At 61.4% G+C, this 10,505-nt stretch overlaps 1 protein-coding gene across 1 annotated transcript; it reads right to left on the bottom strand.

Moving 5' to 3' along the window:
* Positions 1-1,875: 1,875 nt before the first annotated feature.
* On the bottom strand, positions 1,876-9,036 carry REC8 (REC8 meiotic recombination protein). The gene is given in 19 exon segments (XM_074982677.1): positions 1,876-2,086; positions 2,463-2,569; positions 2,656-2,763; positions 2,882-2,948; positions 3,132-3,180; positions 3,583-3,701; positions 3,779-3,845; positions 4,542-4,676; positions 4,836-4,930; positions 5,013-5,104; positions 5,375-5,438; positions 5,518-5,635; positions 5,845-5,921; positions 6,366-6,447; positions 6,546-6,660; positions 6,855-6,930; positions 7,434-7,576; positions 8,781-8,849; positions 8,981-9,036. Coding segments are annotated over 19 exon segments (1,731 nt in total). The 3' UTR covers positions 1,876-1,994.
* Between the last annotated feature and the right edge of the window lie 1,469 nt (positions 9,037-10,505).

The following is a 10,505-nucleotide window of genomic DNA, read 5'->3' as shown; positions in this document are numbered from 1 at the left end:
CAGCGTGGATGTGCAGTGGCAGAGCTGAGGGTTAAGGAGAATCCTGCAGAGGTGAGCCCGGATCGGGGCAGGGAACCCTGGACTGCCTGGAGCTCTGAACCGAGTGGCCTGCCACAGCTCAAGGAGGGAAGGAGCGATTCCAACCCATCATCTACTAGTGGCCAAGACAGACCTGCGAAGAGTTTTCCAGGCCTGGGCTGAGGAAGGTGCCTGTGTGTCTGTGCAGGAAAGCAGCTGGTCCACTGGGAATGGCAAGTTGTCTGTGAGAGAAGCTGCTTCACCTTCTTTGTGTGTGTGGAGACCAGCCGGGGGGCTGGGACAAAGGAGAGAGTGTCTCCCATTGTCTGTCTGTGTTGAACAGCAGCAGCAGCAGCCTGGGGAGAGAGCAGAGCCTGCGTTTGGAAAAGATGCCAATGAGGAAACTAGCCCATTGTCTGAGGAAGATTCCCCAGCCTGGGGTGGCTGGAGAAGGAACCACCAGAAAAGAGCATTCCAGTCTTGCAACCTCTGACATGAGAAGGAACATTCCAAACCTATTGTGTGGCAGGGAAGGGGAAACTGAGGCACACAGCCATTGTGGTGGTCTGGCTAAATGCCAAGGATGGAAGCATTTGTACCTTCCGTTACTGGACTGTAACTGAATTCCAGACATTGGCTGGAGCAGCTGTATGGACTGGTGGTCAGATGGGGCAGGACCCAGACCACAAAAGACCTGTTTGATCTGTTGGTGCTGCAGCGAGACCAACCAACCCAAGGGAACTAAAGGAACTTGCCCGGCTGCATCACATGAAAAGGGCCAAGACCAAGCTCCTGACTTGGAGCCTCCCCCAGCAGGACTATGACGTGGAGGTGGTGCACATCGAGGGGAGAACAGAGGGTACAGCCAATGCCCTGTCACAAGGGGAGAGCCCCGAACTTCCCCAGGTCACCAGTTGAGTGACCCCGCTCAGTTCGGTCTGGAAGGGGGGAGAGATGTGATGAAGTGGGGGATACCTGTGTGTGTGTGAGTGGCTCACAGAGGGTGTGGGGCTCCTGCTGAGGGTAACCCTGACGACCAGGTAACACCTTTGTACCGCAGACAAAGGAGGAGGTGGAGCCTGAGGGGTTTGAATTGGAACTGGGAGTTGGAAGCAGTTAGTCTGGGCTGAGGGAGAGCGAGACAAAGGAGGGGGCCAGGCCCCAGCTCTGGGGGCCCCTCGGGGCCTCCTCTCCTCAACATGGATGAAACTGGCTGTCTCTGCTGGCTGTACTGACTCCTCTGTATAATGCTGTGTCCTGTCGCCTAATAAACCTGCTGTTCTCCTGCTGAGTGAGAGACTCTCCTGCCTGCGGACAGGGTGCAGAGCTTGGGGGACCCCAGAACCCCATCACACTGGTGTCAGAAGTGGGATGTTCTGCACCCCGAGGATGGAGCATCCAGCACTAAGTGACTGGGGCCCCGGAAGAAGAAGGGGGGACTGCGAGACCCAGGTGTGCTGAAGGGCAGTGAGGTGCAGTTCCCCAAGGCGGAGGGGCCTGCGGCCGAACCCAAGCAACTGCGGTTGTGGTCCTCGAGAGGGGGTGTCACACCCGAGGAGGGGTTACTCCTGGGAATCTGTTGGAGTCGGTCCCAGAGGGTGGAGGGGCCGAGAGCCCAACCCCCAGGAACAAGTGACCCCTGAGAAGGCTGACGCTAAATGAGTCCTTCCCAAGACAGGGTGCTCATGGTCCCTGAGAGCGGGTGTCGCACTGAAGAAGGGGTTCCTCTGGGAGTCTGTTGGAGTCGGTCGGGAGCCTAAGTTCTGCCCCCTTCACTGGTTACCGGGGTAGGGGGCCCCAGCCCTTTCTACCTCCCAATAATTCTCAAGGCCCGTTCCTCGCAAAACATTTTAATGAGAACAATTGGTAACAAGGGGGAGGATAAAAGTGCCCCATGGAACAGGGGAGGGTGGCCCCGGCTGGCCCCAAATCCCCCCAGCGTGCTGTAGCTGGGGGGCGGGGAGACACGGTGGGGGTCAGGCGGGGTGAAATCGGGGCCCAGCTCGGAGGAGAATCGGCCCATAGGGCTCGGCCTGGTCCAGCTGCAGGAACTGGTGCCCGCAGAGAACTGCAAGAAAGGGGGTGGGTGAGGCGCTGGGGCTGAGGTGGCACTTAGGGGGCTGTACAGCCCCACACCCCTAGCACACACACAAGCTCGCACCCCCAGCCAGGAACACAGTCAGGCTTATCCCTGCAGACAAGGACACACACCCCTAGGCTCACACCGTCAGAGGGGGACAGGTGTGTGTGCTCACACAGCCAGGAACACACACGTTCAGGCTCATACCCACAAACGGGCCCCACCCCCCACATTCACACCCGCAGGCAGGAAGGCGTGCACACAAACACCCACCTAGGGGGACATCCCCCAAGCTCTCACACACAGACAGGGACGTGTGTGCACACAAACTGGAGTTCACACCCCCAGGCAGGGCCCCGCTCACCCAGGCAGAGGTAGAAGATGCGGCTGGCGATGGCACGCGAGGTGGCGGGGGGCACCAGGCTCTGGAAATCCGTCTCCCCCACCCGTTCCAGCTCCGTTGCCACCAGCCTGAGGGGACAGAGCCAGGAGAGAACCCAGGAGTCCGGCCACTCCCTGCCACCACCACCCCACCCCAGTGCCTGAGCGGGACCCACCTGCGGACGTACTCCAGCGTGATCAGCTCCCGGTCGGGGGGCAGCTCTAGGCTGATTTCGGGCACCTCTGGCACAATGGGCAAGGCCTCCTCGGGCTCCGGCACCAGTCTAGGGGCACGGCAGAGGGGCTGGGGGAGCTGGGGTGCCATGCCCCAGCCCCCCATGGGGACTCTCACCTTATTTCCTGGGGGGGGGGGGGTGACTCCCCAGCCCATGGGGATCTCACCTCCTCTCCTCAGGGGTCACCAGGCTGGGACGGGGCACCTCCTCCTCCGTGGTCTCCAAGGAGATCTCTAGGGGCAGGCGGGGGGCAGGACATCATTAGGCCCCCGCGCTACCCCATAGCCCCTCTCTGTGGCTCAGCCCCCCCCCATCACCCTGGCGCTTTCCCCCCGGCACAGCATTTCTCCCCCCCCCGCCCGGCGCAGCATTTCTCCCCCCCCCCCGCCCAGCGCAGCACCCCACCATGAGCATACCTGAGGACACCATCACTGGGACGCTGGGCTCTAGGGCCTCCCGGGCAACCTGCCAATAAAGGAGCTATCACTGCAGGTAGTCAGGGATAGTGGTTAGACCAGAGGCCGGGAGCCAGGACTCCTGGGTTCTCCCCGGCTCTGTGGGGGCAATGGGGGCTGGTGGTTAAAGCAGGGAGCAGGAACCAGGATTCCTGGGTTCTCCCCGGCTCTGGGGGGGGGCAGTGGGGGCTGGTGGTTAAAGCAGGGAGCAGGAACCAGGATTCCTGGGTTCTCCCCAGCTCTGGGAGGGCAGTGGGGGCTGGTGGTTAGAGCAGGGGGCTGGGAGCCAGGACTCCTGGGTTCTCCCTGGCACTGGGGGCTGGTGGTTAGAGGGGGGAAAGGAGAACCCGGATGCCTGGGTTCTCTCCCACAGGGCGGGGGGCAGGGGACACAGCGGAGGGGACCCAGGTACCTCGAGTTCACTGACGGGCTCTTCTTTTCTCTCCTCCTCCTCCAGGGGGGCGGCGTAGGCGAGCGGCTGCAGGACGGCACAGCGCTGCCACAGGCCCTGCAGCTCAGGGGGCAGCCAGCCTAGGGGCACAGCCAGGGTGAGGGGCGCAGAGACACCCAGCCCAGGGAGCAGGGTGACCGGGGGGGGGGGCACGTACCATAGGTGGGGGCACCCAGCAGCTCTGCAGGGGTCTTCCGCCGCCGGCCCGGCACCTCCACCAGCACCTGCAGCGCGCACAGCCGCAGTGTGAGGCTGGGAGCCAGGACTCCTAGGTTCTCCCCGGCTCTGGGAGGGGGCAGTGGGGGCTGGGGGTTAGAGCAGGGGCCAGGAGCCAGGACTCCTGGGTTCTCCCCGGCTCTGAGAGGGCACTGGGGGCTGGTGGTTAAAGCGGGGGGACCAGGAGCCAGGACTCCTGGGTTCTCCCCGGCTCTGGGAGGGCAGTGGGGGCTGGTGGTTAGAGCAGGGGGCGGGAGCCAGGACTCCTGGGCTCTCCCCGGCTCTGGGGGGGGCAGTGGGGGCTGGTGGTTAGAGCAGGGGCCGGGAGCCAGGACTCCTGGGCTCTCCCCGGCTCTGGGAGGGCAGTGGGGGCTGGGGGTTAGAGCGGGGGGGCCGGGAGCCAAGACTCCTGGGCTCTCCCCGGCTCTGGGAGAGCAGTGGGGGCTGGGGGTTAGAGCGGGGGGGCCGGGAGCCAGGACTCCTGGGCTCTCCCCGGCTCTGGGAGGGCAGTGGGGGCTGGGGGTTAGAGCGGTGGGGCCGGGAGCCAGGATTCTCGTATTCTACCGCCAGGTTTGGGGCCTGCAGGGGATTCCCAGGGGTGTGGGACTCCTGGAGGGCCCTGGCACTCACTGTCAGGGGGCTGGGACGCCCTGCTGGGGGGCAGACTCTCTTGGGGGGGGCCCTCTGGGGGCCAACTCACTCACCAGGGGCCGGCACTGGGCCCTGACGTCCAGGATCTGTTTCTGGAACTGCTCCCGTGGTATCTGGGTGACCTCGTCCAGGAAGCGCAGCTGGCGCCGGGGGGCCCGTGGGGGGACCGGCTCAAACACTTCCTCCAGCTGTGGGGCGTGGGGGGCATGGGTCAGCCGTGGGGCCTGCCCAGGATAGGGCTCAGCCCCACTGCTTACCTTTGGGCTGTGGGGGGGCTGATCCATAGCCCCCTCCAGCTGTGGGGCACGGGGGGACGGGTCAGCCATGGGGCCTGCCCCACTGCTTACCTTCGGGCTGGGGGGGGGGCGGCGCTCGGCCCTGGGGCTCACAACCGGGGAAGGGGGAGCGGGCGGCAGCCGCGGCTCCCTCAGGGGGCTCAGCTCTGTGGGGCAGAGCCCAGTGCAGGGGTTAGAAGCTGGAGCCCCCCAGCCTTCACCCCCTCTCCCCGCCTGCCCCACACTCACCGGGGGGCGGGGGCAGCTCCTCCTTGGCCAGCCGGGCCAGCTCCTCGGGCAGGAGGGGGGGCTCCACCTCGGCTGGGGGGGCCTCAGCCACCCTAGGGGGAGAGACGCTGAGCTCCCCTGCCGGCCCCACCCCACACCCCTAGGGGTACAGGCCCCTGCTCCCGTCGGCCCCACCGCACACCCCTAGCGGGACAGGCCCCTGCTCCCTTCCCGGCCCCCCTGCCAGCCCCACCCCACACCCCTAGGGGGACAGGCCCCTGCCCCATTCCCTGCCCACTGCTGGCCCCCACTGAGCACTTCTCCTGGGGCCACAACCCAAGCCCCACCCCGCAGCTTGCCCTGCCCCACACCTGCCCCCTTACCGGGTGGGGGGTGACACTCTGGCTGGGATCTCAGCCTCTGGCACCCTCATCTCCTCTTCCCGCTCTGGAGGAGGAAGGACAGCGTGAGGGGGGGGCTGGGCAGTGGGGCCAGGCCCCCCCCCCCGGTCCCCACGACCCCCCACCTGCCCTCGGGCGTCTCCTGCGGGGGACGGGGGGTGAGACGGGGGGCAGGATGAACTCCTCCTGCTCAGCCAGCAGCTCGATCTCCTGCACTGTGATCTCTGCGAGGTCGCGTTCGCCCTGGGGGGGGACAGAGTGGGGGTCACGGGGGGCTGGGCCCCCCCATATCTGTCTACAGAGCTCCCTAGGCTCCCCCATCCCAGCCCCCCAAGCCCGGCCCCGATCCCAGCCCCAGAGAGTCAACCTCCCAGATCCCAGCCCCCCAGAGTCCTGCCCCCAATCCCAGCCCCCCAGAGTCGACCCCCCAGATCCCAGCCACCTCCCCACACCTCAATCTCCAGCAGCGTGATGGGCTCCACCTCCTTCATGGTGATGATCTCGGGGGACACAACCGTGATGGGGGGCACTGTGGGGGGAGGGAGGGGAGTGAGTTGGGGTTAACCCCCCCCACCGATTCCCACCCCCCCCCCCCACGGGGACATGGGCAGCGAACCAGACTGGGGGGCACCAGAGGGCAGGTCTGAGGGCGAGGGAGAGTCACTGGTCTGGGGGGTCACTGGTTATACTGGGATGCACAGGGCCCAGCAAGCTGGTGGTACTGGTGACGCAGGTACACGGCGATTCTGGTTACATCATTTTGGGGGGGGGGATGGGCTCAGGGCCTACTGGTCACACTGGGCCAGCGGGTTACTGGTCACACTGGGCCAGCGGGTTACTGGTTACTTGGGGATAGTGGGTTGCTGGTTACCGCGAGACGGGGGTTCACTGTTCCCAGCCTCCCGCCAGCAGCCGTACTGGGATGCTGGACCGCGCCGGTTACCCCTCGGGGGGGGGGGGGGGCACCCTACACCCTCCCAACCCACTCACTCACCTGCCCGCCGGGGCGACGGGACGGGTCTCTCTGGGGTGGGAGCCTCCAGTATGTGCCGGATCTGGGGGGCAGGAGGGTGGCAGGGGTCAGGCCAGGCCCTCCCCCCTCCCCGGACCCAGTGGCGAGGCCCAGAGACAGGAGGGGGCAAGGTGGGGGTACCTGGGGGATGTCAGTGGGGCTGGGCAGCGGCGGCTCCATCGCCCCGAAGAAGGGGTCGGGCGCGTCCTCCAGGGCCTCCATCGCCAACAGGTTATCGGGGAGCAGCAGCCCTGGCCTGAGGGGAGATCAGAGTGAGAGCCCCCAGGGCGTCGGACCCCCCCCCCCCAGGCCCCCCCACTAATCCCCTCCCCCCTTACTGGCCCCTCGTGACCACTGGACTCCCCCCCCCCCCCAAGGAGCCCCCTTCCCTTAGCATGGGGGTCAGGCATGTTCCAGGTTTATGGGGGCACTAGCCCCCCCACAACTCACTGTTCGAGGTCTACCATGTCGATGCGGATTTGCTGCTGGGCCCGGCTGAGGCGCTCCAGGGTGTGCTGGATCTCGTCTGGGGGCCAGGAAGGGGGTGGGGGTGAGATTGGGGGCCAGCAGGGGCAGGTTGGGGGTGATATTGGGGAGGGTGCTGCAGTTCCTCAGGACAGAATACACATCAAGGGGCCAAATCGGGACCACCTACACCCTAAACTGGGCCTTAAACCCGATTTAGTGGTCTTAATCCAGATTAAGAGCGTCCACACACCCACAGCTAAACTGGTTTCACTCTGGTTTCAGGCTTAGCGTAGAGCAGGCTGGGGAACTGATGCTTGGACCTTGTGTCAGTAAAAATGATTTCTTCCTGGTGCGGGGGGCGGGTCCCACGGGTTGTTCCCCAGAGCCGGGGCTTCACAAATGGGGTCTCCCCAAGGGGTCCCCGAGATCACCCCAACTGAGAGCTGTTGCCGAGGCAACAGCACACTGGCTGGCTCTCCCTCCCACGGAGGTGTCGCCCTGAGCCACGCACTGGGTTGAACTGGGAACGGGGGCTGTGGGGCTATGGCGAGGGGCACTCACCGATGAGGTAGTGGCACTGGCGGCTGTAGACCCGCACCACCCCATACTGCAGCTGGGCGGAGAGATAGAGGGAGAAGCGGGGCCGGGGGGCGGAGGGGGTGGGAGGCGGGGCCTGCACCAGGATGTAGGTCAGGATTTCTTCGCTGCATCAAGGGGGGGATGAGTCAATGATGGTGTCCATCCTCCTTCACGCCTCTGCTCCCTGTCCTGTATCCCTCCGCCCACCTTGCGGTGCCGTATCTCTCCACCCACCTCTCTGACCTGTACCCTTCCGCCCACGTCTCCATCCCATATCTCTCCGCCCTGTATCCCTCCACCCACCTCTCTGACCTGTATCCCTCTGCCCTCCTCTCCATCCCATATCCCTCCGCCCACTCTCTGACATGTATCCCTCCACCCACGTCCCCATCCCATATCCCTCTGCCCTCCCCTCTGTCCTGTATCCTCAGCCCACCTCCCTGTCCCTTATCCCTCCGCCCACTCTCTGATGTGTATCCCTCCGCCCACCTCTCCATCCCATATCCCTCCGCCCACCTCTCCATCCCATATCCCTCCGCCCACTCTCTGACATGTATCCCTCCACCCACGTCCCCATCCCATATCCCTCTGCCCTCCCCTCTGTCCTGTATCCTCAGCCCACCTCCCTGTCCCTTATCCCTCCGCCCACTCTCTGATGTGTATCCCTCCGCCCACCTCTCCATCCCATATCCCTCCGCCCACCTCTCCATCCCATATCCCTCCGCCCACTCTCTGACATGTATCCCTCCACCCACGTCCCCATCCCATATCCCTCTGCCCTCCCCTCTGTCCTGTATCCTCAGCCCACCTCCCTGTCCCTTATCCCTCCGCCCACTCTCTGACATGTATCCCTCCACCCACGTCCCCATCCCATATCCCTCTGCCCTCCCCTCTGTCCTGTATCCCTCAGCCCACCTCCCTGTCCCTTATCCCTCCGCCCACCTCTCCATCCCATATCCCTCCGCCCTCCTCTCCATCCCATATCCCTCCGCCCACTCTCTGACATGTATCCCTCCACCCACGTCCCCATCCCATATCCCTCTGCCCTCCCCTCTGTCCTGTATCCTCAGCCCACCTCCCTGTCCCTTATCCCTCCGCCCACTCTCTGATGTGTATCCCTCCGCCCACCTCTCCATCCCATATCCCTCCACCCTCCTCTCCATCTCATATCCCTCCGCCCACTCTCTGACCTGTATCCCTTCGCCCACCTCTCCGTCCCGTATCCTTCCATCCACCTCACCATCACATATCCCTCCACCCACCTCTCTGTCCCGTATCCCTCCTCCCATCTCTCCGTCCCCCTCCCTCCTGACCCCCCTTGACACGCACCATGTCTGGGGCACGTTCACCTTCAGATACTCCCTCTTCACCAGCTTGGTGCCACCTGTGGCTGCCAGCCTGGGGGAGGTGGGGAGAAGGGGGTTAATAGGGAGGTAGCCCCCAGACCCCTCCAATGCAACCCATGGCCCGCCCCCCCCCCCAATTATAGATCCCCCCTCGCCTCCTCCCCAGCCAGACAGCGCCATTACCAGATGGTGGCAAAGCGGCCCGTATGGCGCTGCAGGACATTGGGGTAATAGAACATGGTGGTGCCGAGCCGGGGGGGCTATGAGAACCCCAAAAACGGCCTTCCCAGTAACTCTGCAACCCTATACGAGGCTTCCCCACTGCTCAGCTATTCAAATGGGACCGTCCCCAACAGTACAGGCCCTGGAAAACCCTATAGCTATAGGGGAAACCCCACAACCTCTGGATTCTGCAGCACCCCCAAGAACCCTACAGAGTCCGTGGCACCCCAAAACACTGTAAACTGAATGAGGCCTTAATAATGCCACCGGACTACTTTTTAGGGGGCGGAAAAGGGCTTTTGCTCCTTCCGCCAAATTCAAAGGCAGAGTAATTAACTCGAGTGTTCGTTAGTTGCTAACGAGCATGCTAGCTTGCCTGCTGCGTCAAGGTTTTAAGACCAACAGGGCAACGCAACTCGATTAAGTTTTGTATTTAAATGAATTAACAACTGGAGTTAATTAGGCCAGTTGATGAACAGGAGACGTGTTAAATATTAAATGACAGTGGTGGGGGGCTGGATTATCGGGCTTGGTAAATAGGTGTAGGGCTGAATCCACCCAGGCGAAGGGAATTTGGGGTTGAAGCCAAAAGCAATTAATTAGAGTATTAAAAATTAATGATGGGTCTCAATTAGCAATATGAGTCTCTGGGCATTAAATGGTATTGGGGGGGGTTCCTTCTCTAAAACTAATTAATCGTGCTACAAAATAATAATGCTGGTGCTTAATAAGGTTAATTGAAAATGATGATGTGGCATTAAAAACTCACGGGGGGGGGGAAGAGCAAATTAGACTAGTTTTTTTTTAAAGAAGCAGCAACTAACGAACTGTGATTTAAGATGAAAACGATTAACCGCAAAGAAGTGTTTACCAACACTATTAAGAAACGGAAAACTACTTGAAACCAATGTGAATATGTTAATTAGGGAGATGGGTAATTAATGGTACTGGTAACACATTAATGATGACATACAACAATAGAAAATAACAATGATATGAAGAAATTAATGAGGAATGAGGACAATTAAGAGTGCTCTAGCCAGTTACTGACGTAAATGAACACCTTTTACTGCATTAATTAGGGTAAAGCCCAATTAAAATTTGCTTTTAATAAAGCCGGGCCAGCGTTGCTAGTAAACAAATGAAAAAAGCAGGGGTGTTAGTTATCATGCAGCTAAGTTAACAGTGATGAACAATTAACAGCTACAATTAACAATTAGAGGTGGAGGGGGAAACGAGAAAGGCAGAGCAAGCTGTTAATTAGCTAGTTAGGAGAAAACAGTTAAAACTAATAACAAGTTAAGCCGCTAGACAATTAGAGATGCTAGTAATTAATTAATTAGCCCAATGGACAATAGGAGGTCTGTGAAGGAACAAATTAGGCTAATGGAAAATTAGTGGTAGTATTAATGAATTAATCAGCCCAATTAATAATTCGAGGTACTATTATGGAATTAATTAAACCAATGACCAGATGTGCTAGTAA

This window comes from Carettochelys insculpta, chromosome 32 (genome assembly GCF_033958435.1).
Source record: "Carettochelys insculpta isolate YL-2023 chromosome 32, ASM3395843v1, whole genome shotgun sequence".
NCBI lineage: Eukaryota > Metazoa > Chordata > Testudines > Carettochelyidae > Carettochelys > Carettochelys insculpta.
This window is presented reverse-complemented; position numbering and strand designations above follow the sequence as displayed.